The sequence below is a fragment of the Zootoca vivipara genome, chromosome 13 (genome assembly GCF_965207765.1).
Source record: "Zootoca vivipara chromosome 13, rZooViv2.hap1.1, whole genome shotgun sequence".
Classification (NCBI taxonomy): Eukaryota; Metazoa; Chordata; class Lepidosauria; order Squamata; family Lacertidae; genus Zootoca; species Zootoca vivipara.
In genome coordinates this window covers 20,046,988-20,065,111 of record NC_142596.1, presented here as the reverse complement: position 1 = coordinate 20,065,111, position 18,124 = coordinate 20,046,988, and the positions used below count along the sequence as shown (strand labels likewise).

Here is an 18,124-nt window from a genome sequence, read left to right as displayed (position 1 = left end):
ATGGCTGCCTGTGGGAGGGCACAGTTTGAAGTAGCATTTTTATCTGTCCCGAACCTTCCAACGTTCATCGTCAGAACCGGGTTGTCAAAACTGTTTGCTCTCCTACCTTCTGCAGACCTTGTGGGGGAGTCCGCGCAACTCCTCGGGGTAAAAGCCTTCGCCGCATGTTGGGACGCACCTCCACTCGTGCAGGTGCAAGTTCCAGGCACACTGGATGCATTCCTCTCGGCCCGACCCTAAGGAGCATGGGGAAAAAACAAGCACACAAGTTTGGTAAGAAAATCACTGTACCGGGTGCAAACTGGGGGATAATGGAGGCGAGGAAACTGCTGCTCTACTCCTAAGGGAGAAGAAATGAGTTGCTAGAGCCCTTAGATTCTCATCATTTTGCCTTTGTTAATGTGCAACAGGATGACAGTTCTTGGATACCAGTGTGAATGAATCACTTTTGATTTTCTATGGCTTAGAAGAATGGAGAATCTGGTGTGATTCATGCTGGTGGCCAAGGACTATCATCCAAGGCAAAGTGCTCAGGGTCTTTTTAAAAGAGTAAACGGAGGAGGAATTCATATGAATTTCTGTGAGATTACAATACAAAGGAAGTACAAGCTGCTATCATTTTGAGGTTTGTTTTTTAAAAACAATTAATTTAAAAAAATTAAAATGTGACGTTAACAAGCCAGCAGGAGGAATCTGCCTTGGTTTCCTTCCAGCAGGAAGATAAACACGAGCCAGAGAAGCTTCATCTCTCCAAGGACACCCTAGTGCAAAAAATCTACAGCTTACGTACCAGCTAGTTACTGCTAGGGCGTCTTTTGCCATTTCATGCAAGCAGAAATTTGGATTCCTCAGATTTGTTCTTTAAGAAAAGGATGTTCCGAGCCCTTGTAGAGCTTAGTTTGAACACGAGCAGGTGATTAATCTGCAAATGTCTTGAAGCACTCAAGGAGCTGAGCTTCTGGGTCATAGAAATCTACCTGCTCCTTCAGAATTTAAGGGGGCACAGTCCACTTAGCAATTCCACTCTTAAGCTGTTGGTCACTCTTTAATTGCTAATGCTGAGCTTATCAGTAGAGAGAGACAGGGACAGGGCAACAACCTAACTGCATCGTGCATCAATAGCCGCCTTCAGTTTACCACACAAGTTCAGGCTGTGTGTTATTTCATCTCTATGATCATATCTCACCATACGTATTTTATTAAATGAACCTCTCGCTCTTTTCCCAAAGAGCTCAGGGTGGCGCATCCATGGTTCTTCCCACCTTTCGTTTATCCTCACAACAACCTTGTGAGGTAGGTTAGGCTGAGAGATGGCTGAAGGAAGCTCACTGAGAGTTTCATGGCTGAATGAGGGCTTGAAATTGGGTCTCTTGGAGTACTGCTCCATCACTGGAGCCACTATACCACAATGCCTCTCTAACACAGAGAGCTCTCTAACCACCTGCTGTCTATGAACTGCAAAAGGTTAATTATAAAGACATGCAGATTGAATCAACTGCACCTTGTAAAGAACCACAAATCCTTGAACTTTGCAAATTTTGAGAGTCCAGCATGGCTGGTGGCGTGCACTGTGGCACTGCAGCAGAAAGCATTTTACAGGCAGGGACAGACAGGCTCGTTCCAAATACATTTCGTGGAAAAAGCACATGCCCCTCTCAATTGCAATTTGGCTAGAGACCAGGCCATTAAAGGGGCAGCTGCAAAGACAAAATGTTTCTGGCAGGGAACAAACGACTTGGGGGACTCCAAATCGTAGGACTCTGGTAGCAACGTCGCTCGGGCCATAAAAAGAGTATATATGAACATACCAGTGAAGTTGAGCTTTGCGCTCCCTAAAAGCTGGCATGTATGTGGTTGGCAATCTGGGATCAGATGAGGAGGTTTATGGTCTGTGGTGGTAGCATCCCTGCGTGAAATGCCAACACGTCCTTTCTGGGGGGCACAAAACTACAACTCTCATCACCTCTGACTGTTGACAGTGCTGTCTGGAGCCGATGGGAGTTGTAGTCAAAAACATTTGGAGGGGAAGGCTGGAACAGGGAACATGAGCAGCAGTGCTCCACAAATTTGCAGCTGAAACTCAGCAATTGTGATGTGGCTCAGAATTCTGCTGTTCAAACGCGCGACAATTTGAAATTTTGCTTTAAGTTCACGCAAGCCCTTGGGCATACATAAAGTAGCTCTTTGGATCATGGCCATACGCTCTGGAATGGGGAGATTGTCCAGCTTTCAACAGGGAGAAAAAAAAGGATTTCGGCACATGCTTTGTGTTCACTCTGAGTTTTGTAGATTTTCTTCGTTTTGTTTTTTTAAAGTGCATTTGCTCTTGAATTATTACTGGTCTGGGGCAGAACAAGCTGGAAACCGAAGCAAATTCTCAGTGGGACACAGCACAAGCTTCCCATGCAAACGTACAGATTTTGAAGCACTGACGCTTTTATGTACTCAAAAAGCTCTCTTCTGCTGTGCTTCTTACAGGCTTTTCATATGGCTCCCTTTGAGTCCCATGAAAGGTAAGGCTTCTATCTTTAAAGCAGAAGGAATATAAACAACAATACTCCAATCACACATATATATATATATTTAAAGTCTTCTTGAAACACATCCAGAATATGTGATGGAGTAGAAAGTAGGCTGTCTGTCTCAGGCACTCATGTCATTAGTAAAAGATAAATTAACTTTTTTAGCTTTGTTCAAGTAATGTTACATTGAACGCACCTTTTGATATACAAACTGCACAACAGAGAGTAGGTTCTGGTGGGCCCTCGGGCAGGACAACCCTCCCCCTTGTTCCCCAGTGAGTCTACATTCACACTGCAGCAAGTGCAGGGGGCTCTTGTCAGTGGCCCCTCTGCCCAGCCATGCCCACATGTGATGCTGGCCCTGGCAGAGCGAAATCCAGTTGGATTGTGGAAAATTTCTATGGTTTAAATATGAAGAGTTGGCTGTTCTTCACACACCTTCCCTAGAAGGTGTGTGAAGAGGGCCTAGGACTCTTTGGGGTTGTATCCAATCCTAGCTTTATTCAAGAGTAGATCCATTGAAATTAATGGCCATGATTTCAGTTAATCTACTTTGAGTAGATTTTAGCTGGATGCAATCCTTAGAAATAAGAATCTGAATGCAGACTTGACTTAAAGCAGATACAGAGCTCAATGCTCCAATTCCTTGCTTGCGAACCGCCACAGGCAGACACCTACAGGTGAAACTCGGAAAATTATAATATCATCGAAAAGTGCATTTATTTCAGTAATGCAACTTAAAAGGTGAAACCAATATATGAGATAGATGCATGACATGCAAAGCAAGATATGTCAAGCCTTTATTTGTTGCAATTGCAATTATTTGTCGTTAGGCGGGTCTATTATAAATGGAATATAATTAATGAAATGTAATAGCGATGTTTATTTTTGTATTATTGTAACTATTTGTTTCATTACTGTGGAATTTCCAAAAGAAAGCATTTGTAAAAATTAGAAGAAAAATAAAAATAATAAGATGCATTACTGAAATAAATACACTTTTCAATGATATTCTAATTTTCTGAGTTTCACCTGTATTTTCCCTTTTAGAAACCCTGTTGGCTTTTCAGTCTAAAACAGCCTCCCGCAACCTCTCTGGTCCTCTCTGGATGTTTTTTGGTCTACAACCCCAGCCAGCACAAAAGATTCTGAGTGACAGCTTGACATGCTCCAACAGGCCCAATGTATTAGGGACAGCTCCTTCCTACATATGCACTAGAGCAGCCTCCCCTCAACTTGGTGCCCTCCAAATGTTCTGTACTACAACTCCCATCAGCCCTAGCTAGCTTCCTGGTCCATAGCAAACCATACATTTGTCATTACAGTGGTACCTCGATTTACGAACGACTCGACAACCGAATTTTTCAACTTACGAATGGGGCAAATGGCCACACGCTTACGAATTTCTCGAAATCCGAATGGAAACCATGGCGATTTTAGAATTTTTAGATGGGGTTGCTTCAACTTATGAATTTTTCCATTTCCAATGCATTCCTATGGGAAATTGCATTTCCAATGGCGCTTTTTGACTTACGGATTTTTCGACCTACGAATGTGCTTTTGGAACAGATTAAATTTGTAAGTCGAGGTACCACTGTACATTTAATCAGTTATGGTTTGTGCCTGCACTCCAAACAAGAAATGGAAGCCAAGGGACTGGTTGCCCATGACCCAGGAAGCCAGAAATGGCATGGGCCTATATGCTGGCTCATGGTGAAACCAAACCATGGTTGGGAAGAAGCCAAGGACCAACCAGGACATCACTCCTTCGTTGGTGGAGCCGCACACCCAGTAGCTTTCATTTCTGCAGCTCCTGCAGGCTGGCTTTGTTTTTCTCTGCAGTGAAGGACATGCAAAGCTTGCAACAATTCTGGTCAACAAGCTGGTGTTTCCCACGTACTACCTGCCTCTTGTAACTACTTCACACAACATACCCACGCATGTCCGGCAGTTTGACTGGCATCCCTCACATCGTACTGGCTCCTTGATCAGGTACATGCCTGGCCTGCATCCTGTAACGCAGCTATTGTCTACAAGGCTGTGGAGGAAAGCAGTGGAGATCATCATCAATGCCATTTCAATCTAGTGGTTGACTGACACGCTAGGAGTGCCCGAGAGGAGGTTACAAAATTTTAAGAGTGCAAAGCACAATGTAAAATAAAATACAACGCATTGCAACAAAGGCCATACAATAATAACACATAAAACAGTTCAATAAAACACCAGCAAAATGTACAATCAATAGACAGCAAAATCATTGTAAAGCGGTCAAATGTATGGGAGAAGAGAGAAGTTTTTACCTGGCGCTGAAAGGATGCTAATGATGGTAGCAGGCAGACCTCATTGGGGAGAGCATTCAACAAGCAGGGTCGCCACAGAAAAGGCCCTGTCCCTTAAAGGGTGCACCTAGAGTAGGGTCCCAGATAAAGACCAAAGGGTCCAGGAGGGTCCACACTAGCACTGAAGCCTAGAAATATGCTCCCACTCCCTGCATCCTGTTCTCACCTTGGCCAATCAGATGCCTATGGGAAGCCCACAACAGGACACAAATGCAACAGCAACTCTCCCCAGTTGTAATACGCAGGAACTGGTATTCAAAGGCATACTGCCTCTGGCAGGCTGCAATTGCTTTTTCTGCAGGAACCGGTACAACATCTATCCTATTAAGGTTCGGGTCTCTGGACATCTCTCTACCTGCTATTGCAATATTGCCTCTTCTGCCCAGCTCAACCTACCCAACTCAAAGCAATAAAGATTTCATTTTTAAAAGTGCAATTACGGATTTGGGGGGGGGGGGCGGGCGAAAAATGGCCAGCTGTCTTTTCTGAAGAGCAATGCTGACAGTGACTTTAGAGGCAGTTGAAACAGAGCTAGCAGCACAACAGAAATTAATTTCCTTTTTGGGGAGCAGAGGAACCACTGCCTTAAAAAAAACAGCTTTCAAACTTAAAGGAATGGGCAATGTTTTTTCATATCCGTATCTGGGCAGTCAAGCCTAACTCTTCGAAGATCTCCATTATGAAGAACCCACAGAAACTGTAGTAATAAATTGTGTGTGTGTGTGTGTGTGTGTGTGTGTGTGTGTGTGTGTGTGTGTGTGGAATCAGAAAAACTGCATCTCTAAAAGGCTATGCCTGCCCCCCAAAAGGTTCCTAGCTTTTGGCTGCCTTTTTGTAATTTCTCCAGCAGTGACCCTTTCTTACAGAAGAGGTTGCTGTGCCTTGATGTGATTGGGGCTGAAATGTTAGAAAGGTCCCTTGAATAACTTTTAAACCATCCAAGGCCATCTAACCTAGCAGACCATGGAATTTCATCCAACCATTCATTAGTGGAGCTACTAACATCCAGCTGAGGTCAACTGTTCCTTTGGCAAAGCCACTGAGTACAGATCAAGGAACGCTATAGAATTGTTCGTGCAATCGCCCATGGAGAAATGGAGACAAGGAAGCAGAACAGGATCACGGCCAAAAGGTCGATCCTGCAACCTCTACATATCTACCCAAACCGGACAACAAGCTCTGCTTATGTATCTGCAGCATATGAAGATGTGGTAGTGCTGCTGGGGGCATGACCATAGTCTCACGCTCCCCCCCCCCAAAGTGATTTCTACACAGATGAAGTCATGAACAATCCTGACATGATGGAGAATTGCCCTTGAACCAATGGATGTGTCCTACTGTTAGGAGTGCATGTTCTTTGGTAGCATTTGGTTGGCTAAGAGCTGAGCTACATGATGCGTTAGCCATACAGATGTCAAATAGCAACCAAAATCGAAACAGGAGTGTACATTGCAAATGTTTGCTCGTGTTATAATGTAGGTTGGTCCTTAGGAATACTTCATCACGTGCAAAGGCCTGCTTATTTTCTCTATGCCGTTGTGTAGCATGCAACCATTTCTGCAGTGCTGCTTGCACTTATGCCAGGTGCCATGGTCCATATACCAGCCTTTGCCAACTTGGTGCCCTCCAGATGTTTTGGACCAACTCCCATCAGCCTGGCAAGCACATATTCACTGACCAATACTCATTACGACTCCTGCGCCTAGCCATGCACTCATATATCTGTGCAGATGATGAATTGTGTGAGAAACGCCCCCTTCTTGATTACTTTTAGTAGCTATGATCTCATCAAGGCTGTGTACTTGTCGAAACATGCTCCAATGGCACAAGCTAGGAGTCAGGTATCCCTGAAAGATAACGCAAGGCAGACACTGCAATTCAGTAGTAGAACGTTTGGTTTCTATGCAGAAGGTCCAGAGTTCAATCCCAGGCATCTCTGGGTAGAGCTGGGATAAAACTCCCTCCCTTGAGAGCCACTGCCAGACAGTGTAGACCAGGCAACTGCGGCCCTCCAGATGTTTTGGCCTACAACTCCCAGGATCCCTAGCTAACAGGACCAGTGGTTGCGGAAGAAGGGAACAGTAGTCCAAAACATCTGGAGGGCCGAAGTTTGGGGGTGCCTGGTGTAGACAGTACTGAGTTATATGAATGCCGCACACTTTCTGTCAATGTATGAAGGGGCAGTGGGGTTATACTAATCAGCCCCACTCTTGGCCACACATACAGCTGAGTGGGGATTTGAACCCAGATCCCGTCTGTCTCCAGTCTCTCACACTCTCCACCACATGAAGAACTTTCATCCTTGGTCTAAGCCAGGTGTGGGAAACTTTTGGCTCTCCAGATGTTGCAAAACCACAATTCCCATCATCTCTGTCCACTGTCCATGCTTGCTGGGGCTGCTGGGAGCTGTAGTTCAGCAACCTTTGAAGGGCCAAAAAGTACCCCACACCTGGTCGAGGTTTTTCATCACACCATCCTTCCATTTAAAAATAAGGTGATGTTTTTTAGGCCAAAAGGCCCAAACTCTACAGAATGATCAGTTCAAGACCAGACCATCATTACTTTATAGAGATATGGGGACAGATTCCTCAGGTCCATCTGCACTTCCTCGGTGAGCCTGATTTACAGCTGAACCGTCCCTGTAAACATCTCTTGGTTTCGCCCTGGAAGATTTTTCTTTTTTTAATAAGCAGAGACAGAAACGTTGCTGGCAAAATGCTCTTCAAGGTGACAAGCCATGATTTTGGGGGAGCAGCTTAAGAAAGTTAGCGGACAATAAAAAGATACTTCTCCCCCCCCTTTCCTAGGAAGTAGATAATCTTTGGAGGCAACTTGCAATTTTCCACTTTAGCCAAAGTGCCGTTATTGAAGCAGTCACTTCAGACCAATTACTGCCCTATAAATGAATCAGGCAAGGAGGCCTTGGGCTCTGCAGTGAAGCAACACAGGCGTGCAGCTGCTCGAGGTGGCCTTGGGGCTCCCACTTGAACAAATTGTTCAGATAAAGCTTCTGGTGTTTGACATTTTAAGTTCCGCTTCTTTCCTGGGGGAAAACCTATCAGTGGGACCCATCTTCCTAAATCCACTCGGAGTTGCCATGTATCATTTTCCTCATGAAGGCAAGATGGAACTTTATTACTGGAGAAGGCAAGGGAGAACCAAATGGGGATTATAAAGAAACTAATCTTCCAATAGAGATTCCATTTTAAGGAAGGTATTGCCGTGAGTCCCGTGAAGTTGTCTTGGAGGTGCTCAGGATCACCCTGGGGAGGGGTCCTGGCAGAATGGGGAGGGTGGAATCCGGACCCCAGGACGTGCCTGAGTCTGGAGAAGAGGCCAGTAGTCTGGGTAATAGAGAGCTGGGACTAGGGGAAGCTCCAAGCAAGTTGGCAGAGGAGTGTTTTTCTCCTGCGATGCTGGACAGCCCTAGTCAAGTGCCTCCTACTGAGAAGCCACCCTTTGCACCCCCTCCTGTCCGTGAGGGGCCTCCTCCAGAGGAGGAGATACCTGAGAGCCAACTCCAAGGACACAGAGACAAGGATAAGCCCAACCCACTCAAAGGAGTGTCTGTGTGCTTGCCCAGTCCTCGGACTAGGCGGCTTGCTGTGCTAAGTTCTATGCCTGCCCCACTCTTCAAAAAGAAGATGCAGGGCAGGGTATCTGTGTTACTTGTTGGATCAAGGTTTTAACTTGTTATACTTAGCCATGAATCTATACCTCTTATTTATTTGCTGCATCTGGCAACTTTTTTTGTCCTGGATCTTCCAATATTCAGTTTCGTTGGCTGTCCCCAGTGAGTTATAGTATTTTGAGATGGGAAGGAAGACTTTTCTCTTTTCTACTTTCTCCACACCATACATAATAATATACAGTATCACCTTACTCGCCTTTTCTCTAAACTAAAAAGACTCAAACTAGATGCCCCGCTTCCTAATAGCACTTAGGTTTAAACCAGTGATTCCCAAACTTGGGTCTCCAGATGTTTTGGGACTACAATTCCCATCATCCCTGATCAATGGTCTTGCTAGCTAGGGATGATAGGAGTTGTAGTCCAAAAACAGCTGGAGACCCAAGTTTGGGAAATACTGGTTTAAACCAAGGTTGCACAGCTGATTGCTAGACTTCCCCTACATCGCCTTTAACAAAATAAAATATGTTCTGGGATCATGCTATTTATATTGTAGAAACATGGTGGCTTTTGGGGGTGGGGGTGAATGGAAAAATGTTTGTAGCTCAATCAGTTAGCCAAGGCTAATCAAGGAAAGTTTCTCAAATCATTTCTGAAAGATCCTCATTCAGGACTCGTGCTTGCTTCTGCTTGTCTCATGCTTAGAAAGCACGGGGCCAGGTGGTTTTCCATTTACCCTGCTCTTTAGCACTGAATTGGAGCAAACATCAGTCTGCGGAAAACCCAACTGACATTTGCTCCAATTCAGCACTAAAGAGTGGGTTTCCCCGGAGGAAAGTGGTGGGACCATCAGGAAAGTCAGGGTGAGCCCTCTGTTCTCTTAAGCAGACATTTTCAGCACAGAGCAAAAACTATAGGGTGAATCTTCATGCCGTCGTGTTAAGTAAACACAGCTTGCTTGGAATAATCAGTACACAACACACACAGCCTGACTTAGGCAAGTCTGAAGGAGGCATCTGAGTCCAGACAGAAAAATGTGTGTTTCATAAAGTTCAACATAAACATATTTATTTGCTTTCCCTCTGCCCTCCCTCTCCAGAAAGATGCTTGCACCCTCTCCTTTTACAAACACATCTACTGCAGGAAATTTGAATTTAAGATGTAGGTAAGCGCATGGTTGCCAGTTCCTTTCTAGGCCCAACTCAGGGTGCTCATGGCGTGTTTAAAGTCCTAAATGACGTAGGCCCCAAATAGCTGAAAGTCTGCCTCCTTCACTACAGACCTTCCCAGGTGTTAAAATCAGTGGAGTGGTCCTCTTGACAGTTCCACCTCCCTCAGAAACTTGGAGGGGGGGGCTGGGAGTAGTCTCTGTGGCAGCCCCTGGGTTGTGGAATTTCCTCCCCACCGATGTGTGCCTGACACTTTCACCTTGCAGCTTGCAGCTGATGCTGAAGATGCAGCCCCTTATCCTGACCTTCGACACCTGAGACGTGTGCTTTCAGGGCTCACTCTATTCCTGTTTTAAATTTTAAATTGTTGTACCCACCCTTGGACCTGCTGGTGAAGGGTGGGTAATGCATTTAGTAATAAAATAATAAAAACAACGCTGCTGGTAAAGCAGGAGAAGGAGGGCTGCAACCTTATAACAGGCAGGTTCCCCATGTCCCAGTTCCATTTGTACCTAGGCTGGGCAGGGGTGGAAACTGTAGCTGAACCTTCACAGAACTACAATTCCCAGCAACCCAAATTCTTACAGACTCTACTACAAGAGATTGCACAGGTATGCAAGATTACAGGTGTGTGGGGGTAGGGAGGAGAAGAACAAAGCTCCGGTAAACTGGAATTTCTGTGTACCAGGTGATAGCGACAAACTACTGTTGCTTTCGCGGCCTGGTTGTGAATGTCCAAGGGGGAGCCTGGCTGGCCACTTGGGGGGGGGGAGGATATCCAACTAGATGGACTCTTGTCTGGCCTGATCCAGCAACGGGGGGGGGGGGGTCAACTGTACATGCCTAGTTTTGACCCGTTTCCCCTATTAAATAATTTGATAAATTCAATGTTAGTTTTTTCAGAATAAATTCTGAAAGCCTAGCACTATTTTTTTTCCATTAGCAATTTACCTGAATCCATCTTTGCAGACAGTGCATTTGTCCATCTCACCAACACATTTCTTACAATTCTGGTGACATTTCTGACAACGTCTCTGACCTTTATTGGGGAAGAGGGGGAATCAGAAAGATGATCAGTTGCAGATATTGGAGTTCATAAGCTTCAGATTCTTGCATTCTATTTGTCAAATTCACAATAATCTAATACAGTACTAAGAGTATAATTGTTTTTAGACCAGGTGGGAAACTAGTTCTTAGTTTTTATGATCAAAAGAAAAACTCACAAAACTTATGAATTTCAGCTTTAAATTAATAAGTTTCTAGACCTCATTGTTTTGGAGATAAAAGTGAAGATTTAAAACAGCATAATAATTAAAAGCTTGTTTAATGGTTCCCATTTTTAATGGGCAAGGACAAATGTTAACGGCTGGTGCTGCAAATGTTTCATAATTATGAACTTGTTGAGGCTATTTTGGTTATACTGTGTTACTGTGAGAGAGAATGAAAAAGAAAATACTTCTAAAGCTTCTCTTTCTAACAAAGGGGGTTGGTATCTGTTTATCAAATTGTAGGTGCTTTTACCCTTCCTTCAATATTTTTCCTTAAAGGTGGGAAGCTACAATGAAGGGTTGACAATATGCACAACTTGAGATCAATTACCGTAACACAGAGACAATTATATTGGGTAAAAAATACACCATCAATTGGTTGGCAGCCCTTAGCTGAGAAGCATTTCCTTTCCTTACCCTCATCAGAGTAAAACCCAGCTGGACACAGCATCACACACGTATTCGTCTCTTGGTGGTGATAGAAGCTGCGTTTGCAGGCTGTGCACGAGTTCTGGCTTCTGCCCAAGCACGCTTCACAGCCCCTGTAGCATCTGCGGCATTTCCGCTGCGAAGTGTCCCCAAAGTAGCCAGGGGGGCAGGAATTTACACACTTCCTGGGGGGTGGGGAGAAAAACACAAGGAAAATGAGCACAACCAGCATAGTTATTATGGTCCCGTCTCCATTGTGAGCATCACAGTTCTTTCCTGCCATCTAAATGTTGCATGATTCTCTGGATCGCCCATTCATCTGTTTGCTTTGCCAACATGTGGCTTCCGGAGACATAAGAAGAGACTGCTGGATCAAGCCAATCAGCTCCTCTTCCTTTATAGCAAGGGCAGGGAAGCTTTTTCAGCCTAAGGGCCACATTCCCTCTAGGAAACCTTCTGGGGGCCCACAAACTGAAGCCTGGACACTGAGGTCCATCTCCGAGGGCCTTCTGGCGGTTCCCTCCCTGCGAGAAGTGAGGTTACAGGTAACCAGGCAGATGGGTCTTCTCGATAGTGGCACCCGCCCTGTGGAACGCCCTTCCATCAGATGTCAAGGAAATAAACAACTATCTGACTTTTAGAAGACCTCTGAAGGCAGCCCTGTTTAGGTGAAGTTTTTATTGTTTGATGCGTTATCGTGTTTTTAATATTCTGTTGGGAGCCGCCCATGGTGGCTGGGGAAATCCAGCCAGATGGGTGGGGTAGAAATAACAAACTATTATTATTATCAATAATATACAGAAGGGGCCACAGAAGAGGAGGAGTGAGGGAGACAAGCACCCACCCAGGCCTGCAGCTCACATCCTCACGTAATCCTCACCTCATTGTTGGACCCCCTGTTTCATATATATTATGTCAATCATAAACTGGAAGAATTATAAGGAGGCTGCAAACCTCAGCATGCTTGAAAGTTAACTCCATAAAAAAATCAATACAACTTAACTTTAGAAAATATAGATATGATTGGAGTATTACTGTTTTGTTTTGTTTTTTTTACATTTATATCCCAGTTGCCCTGCCCCCAAGGAGCTTGAGATAGTATACTTGTTTCTCCCCCTCCCTATTTCAGCTTCACACAACAACCCTGCAAGGTAGGTTAGGCTGAGAGACAATGAACGGTCACTCACCCATGGCTGAGTGGGAATTTGAACCTCGCTCTCCCATGTCCTGCCCCACCACTAAACCGCCGCACCTGCTCCTTCAGAAAGCTAACATGTGCGACAAGACTTCTGTCCAACCTGAAAGGCACTTTACCTGCCAGTTTTAAGGCTCCCGAGGCTGAAATGGAAACAGTTCAGGCACTGGTCGGCGTTGGGGCCATCACATCCTTTGTCGCCACATTCCGTATGGCACGGACCTTAGAGAGACAGACAGTTCTGCTGAAAGAAGAGATATAAAACTCCTCCTAGTTCAACCTACAAAATTGCATCCGGTGTACATTCCATCAAGTGTACCACATACCAGTAGGATTTAAAAAAAACAAAAGACCCAAAAACGCTGGGAATACTTTGCACTCATTTCCCCTCCTTCCCCAACCCCATTTACCATAATCATACTGAGAGCCAAAAACCAGCAAGGCTCTTTCGGTCAGTGTATGCCTGGCACGAGGAGCCTGAAACCAACTTAGGTTTTGAAAAAGGGGTCCACCGCTTAGCTCTCCTTTAGGTGTCCCGCTTCAGACTGCACCATGATCAGTCGTTTAGTGGTTAGGGGGTGGGGAGAGTCACAGGGGGTCAAAGGCCCATTACTGTTCCTGTAGCAGGGTCCCTATCTCTGGCATCCTAAAGCTGCTCAATCAGCATGAAAGGGGAGCTTTTTAACCATTGTATGCATTTGCAGACGCTGAAAATACAAGGTGCTTCAGTTTCAGGAGAATGGCGTTCAAGTTCTGTTGCAAACACTGAAACCTTGTGGGAAACACAACTTAAGTCACTCTGAAAGAAGATACAGACTACTCCAAAACATTTGCCCATGTCTATGCACAGAAAATAGTATATCTAGCTGAAAGGCAACACACAGAGGAAGGGCCACCAGCTCCTGGGGGCCGAGCCCTTTGGACCCCCCCATATTTTGGGGGGTAGGGGCCAGGTCCCCCCCAATGGCCCAAATCATAACATTTTATTTGCAGCTGTATAGCTGAGTCCCAGGACTGTCTCCAGGCCACACCCTTCACTGTCCCTGTGCAAATGCTTTGGTCTGTCTGGAATCCATCCCTGAATTGTGAAAATGTCTTGCTTGGGGTCCAGATTTCATTGGTATTGATAGATACACTCAAAGGTATAAGTACCCTAAGCGTGGTTTTGTTTACTTCTAGAATCCAGATATTGCCAGCAAAAAGAGTCAAAGGTATTATGGCAAGCGCCGCCCAAAATGACATAAATGAGCACAAGAACTTGCATGTCCCACAAAACACAGAGGTCCAATATTGGGACACATTTCAAAGCTGAGCTGAGCTATGCAGCTGTGTATGATTCTACATTTTTGAGGGTTTCGCCAACGTTTATAAGACCACCTGGAAAAAGACTCCAAACGCGACAATAAATTTTGTGTGAATAATTTAATAACACTGGGGAGGGTTGGGCAGAGCTTGGAAGGACAACAAAGCTGCATCTGCAGCCGGTTTTTAACAGGAGGAGTGGGCTCTGTCCAAAGAAACCCATTCAGCCACTCTTGAATTCTTGGCTCACAGGAAGAGGCTGTATAAACCAAGAGTCAAACAGAACCTAACATTTATCTCACAGCCATAATATTAGTATACAGGATATCAGCCAAGCCAGCAGCAGCAGCAGCAGCAGCAGCAGCAGCAGCAGCAGCAGCAGCTCACATTTCTTGCTCATTTCTTTATGGGGCTTTGAGTTACAAGGCCTAAAGTGGAGCTACCAGGCCAATTGAACGTCTCACCCTGGCAATACAGCTTGTCCACTTAATTGTCTCAAGGAGGTGGCCATTAAAAAGGCATGCACATTTCCAAAACTTTTGGTGTCCGGGATGTTGGGTGGTTGCATTTCCCCCCTCGGATTAAAACTGGAGACACAGTTCAGTCTTAAAGGTGCATCTAAATTTACTAGGGACTGCTGTCTTTGCTTGTGTTGCTTGCCAAACCCCACCCCTCTCCCTTTACATCTCATCTAACCTTTTTCTCCTTACAGCTCCTCTGCCTTAATTATTCAAGCCTCTGCTGTTGTTTAAAGCCACCATTTAAAACCTGCTTTCTGTTTTGCTCCCTTCTCCTATTCCGAGTTCATGCAAATCCAGGACTGTGATGCACCACTACAAATCCTCCAATGGGGGCTGCGTGATAACAGTCTTACATTTTTATGCATATAGCAAGATAGACACAAAAGTGGAACCAGCAGCAGTGGTCCTGTCTGCAACTACAGAGCAGCCCAGTAGCTCCTTGTACCAGCACACAAGTTAATACTGCCTCCTTGGTGTTCTGTACTCCCAGGCTATGGTTTCTAGGCAATGGTGGTGCTTCACACCTGTCATGCTGTAGTGCAGGGATGAGGAACCAGTGGTCCTCTGGATGCTGCTATACTTCAGCTCCCATTGGCTCCAGCCAGAATAGCCAGGGATCCAGGATGATAGGAGATGTAGCCCAGAAACAGCTGGAAGGCCACAAGATCCTCAACCCTGCTGTGCTGAGCAAGGCTATGTTAGCTCCTGCACATCTTTAGCCCCTCTCACTTAGGATGAGTCTGCTGCCCACATATTTGCAGAGAAAGGAGAGGGATCGCGGATGCATGGGACCCCTCTGAAACAGGACAGGCATTTCTGGTTTTCTGAAGATTGAGAGGAAATCAGTTAAGCCACCTTTCCTGGGGAGGGTTCTAAAGATCGAGCAAAACTACAGGAAATGCATACATTACAAAGCAAATACAGGAACTGAAACGCAGCCATACTTCGAGATTCACACCTTTTCTGGATTTTGCTATGCAGTCCTCTAGCGAAGAAACGTGTACAAAAAGGTATAGGCTACAGTTTGCATATGGTCGTGAAATAACATACAAAAATGCTTTCTATGAGGAGAAATTGCTTTGCAAAACTGTGCATATTAGACCAAACTGCATACAGATTTGTGTATATTAGGATAAATTAGCAACGTGATACCAATGAAATTTCATAAGGGAATAATAATTTAAAAAGAAAAGGCAAGCTGATGTGGAGAACTGAGCGTAAGGCTGAAAAATTGAGAAACTGAAATTGAGAGATTTGCCATGCCCTGGTCATGAAAAAGGGGGAAGGACTACTGGTGTGGCTTTCTGCACCCCCACTTTATGTGTATGTATTTCATGTGTATTTTAATGAACTGAATTATGGGGGCGTGGGGAGTGTATGCATAAACTTAGCAGGGCTTATCTTTTCAGTTGCTATTCTGTGAATGTTGATAATATTGTTATGTAGATAATAATAATAATAATAATAATAATAATAATAATAATAATAATAATTTATTTATAGCCCGCCCATCTGGCCGGGTTCCCCCAGCCACTCTGGGCGGCTTCCAACAAAACATTAAAATACAGAAATCCATCAAACATTAAAAGCTTCCCTAAACAGGACTGCCTTAAGATGCCTTCTAAAGGTCTGGTAATTGTTATTCTCTTTGACCTCTGGTCGGAGGGCATTCCACAGGGTGGGTGCCACTACCGAGAAGGCCCTCTGCCTGGTTCCCTGTAACTTGGCTTCTCGTAGCGAGGGAACCGCCAGAAGGCCCTCGGCGCTAGATCTCAGTGTCCGGGCAGAACGATGGGGGAGGAGACGCTCCTTCAGGTATACTGGACCGAGGCCGTTTAGGGCTTTAAAGGTCAGCACCAACACTTTGAATTGTGCTCGGAAACGTACTGGGAGCCAATGAAGGTCTTTCAGGACCGGTGTTATGTGGTCTCGGCAGCCACTCCCAGTCACCAGTCTAGCTGCCGCATTCTGGATTAATTGCAGTTTCCGGGTCACCTTCAAAGGTAGCCCCACGTAGAGCGCATTACAGTAGTCCAAGCGGGAGATAACCAGAGCATGCACTACTCTGGTGAGACAGTCCGTGGGCAGGTAGGGTCTCAGCCTGCGTACCAGATGGAGATTATAAACGCCACATTGATTTGTTAATCATATATTATGACTTTTGCTGTAATTGTGACGCTCAGCTTATTGTTTTATTGATGGTCGTCAATTATTTTAGATTATTTATCCTGCCTTTGTGATGTTCTATGACGTTATTGTTTGTAAGCTGTTCTGGGATTCATTTGAATGGAAAGAGGCATAGAAATACAATAAATCAAATCAAATCGCATTCTGAAATTTAAGAGGCATTGTCCATACCTGTCGGAAATTTATCTGTATAACCCCAAAAAGGCTTGGAAACTTCCTGTTGCAATGCGGTTTTAATTCCCTTTATGCTAGTAGGGGCAGCACCATGCATTTGGGATTAACCAGTTTGGAATTAGAAACATGGAAACCAAATCCCAACTTTCTCAGGAATCTTAAGGGATTCCTGTACTTGCTGAATGCCTATGGGGAATGGACAAAACATTGTACTAGTTTTGGATAGGGTCAATTTTTTTTTGAAGCCAATGGAGTACCATCTCTGTTCATAGTACTTGTGGTGGACTTGGCAACAGAGGTCTTGGAGTACTGGATTACAAACCATCTCCTAGTTTTTCCAGGGGGGGGGGGAGTGACAGCTCCGGTTGTTTGCATAAGGAAGTGGAGTTTGAGGCAGGAGAGGGAGGGAGGGTCAGACAGAGAAATGGGATTTGGGCACTTTACCTGTGTATTCCTCGTCATCCTCCAGTATCTCCATCTGAGTTTGGAAGAAAGCCGCTTTTGAGGCTTCCATGTCAGAAGATGGCATCTCCAGCATCCTTGACCTGGAGTGATGGGAGCTGGAATTCGAGGATGGGCTCTCAGCTGTTCCATATAAAATGAGGCTCCATTCTTTTAACTTTCCTGCAAAAGATTCGGCATTCATAAATATTGTGCTGGTTTGCACGTTAACACTGAGCAACAGTGCATTAAACTATGGTTTATATGATAGTCTGGACCCTGTCCAGGGGTTTGTTTACTCCCAACAAACCACAATCATAAGCCACAGCTTGTTGTTACCTTACAACTTTTTAAAAAATGATTACTTGGCATTGAAGTGTGAACCTAGCACTCTTCCTTAACTATGGCTTGCCTGGCCATCCCAACCCAGGGATTCACCAAGCTACAAAAGCATGAGGCAAGAGCAGCTGGAAAACAACCCAAGTTTGGAGGAACAAAGCATAGTTTGTTTGATTGTCCGTGGGACAAGTCATGGTTAACTCATGCTTTGTTAAACAAACCATGGTTTAAACAATTTTTTAAAACAGCTTTTCCCAATCTGGTGCCCTCCAGATGTTTTGGATTACACTCCCATTATCCTAGGCCAGCATGGCCAATGATGAGGGATGATGGGAATTAACAGTCCAAAACATCTGGAGGGCACCAGGCTGGGGAAGGCTGCCTTAAATGAACAAACACTTAGCATTATGTATGATCTAGGTCATTAAGTCTATTAACTGTTAATAATCAGTCATCTGCCTTAACTGATGGAAATGCTCCCAGGTACCACCTACTAATGGATTATTTGACAAGGTTGTAATGGACACAATTACTTAAAATGGATAAAACACCTATGCAAATTACGGCAGCTTTGCATCCTAATTTCAAGGGTGATTTCTTGTGAAAATGA

The 18,124-nt window shown here is 44.8% G+C and overlaps 1 protein-coding gene across 1 annotated transcript in view; it reads right to left on the bottom strand.

Annotated features, from left to right (window-relative positions):
• The window catches only part of PCSK6 (proprotein convertase subtilisin/kexin type 6), a 95,202-nt gene that overhangs the window by 6,381 nt on the left and 70,697 nt on the right, over positions 1 to 18,124 (bottom strand). The window contains exons 14-19 of the mRNA XM_035130465.3: positions 17,179 to 17,358; positions 12,670 to 12,772; positions 11,344 to 11,540; positions 10,610 to 10,697; positions 4,457 to 4,560; positions 107 to 236 (exon numbers count right to left, since the gene is read on the bottom strand). Of these exons, the coding sequence (XP_034986356.3) occupies positions 107 to 236; positions 4,457 to 4,560; positions 10,610 to 10,697; positions 11,344 to 11,540; positions 12,670 to 12,772; positions 17,179 to 17,358 (802 nt within the window). The remainder of the gene's footprint in view (positions 1 to 106; positions 237 to 4,456; positions 4,561 to 10,609; positions 10,698 to 11,343; positions 11,541 to 12,669; positions 12,773 to 17,178; positions 17,359 to 18,124) is intronic.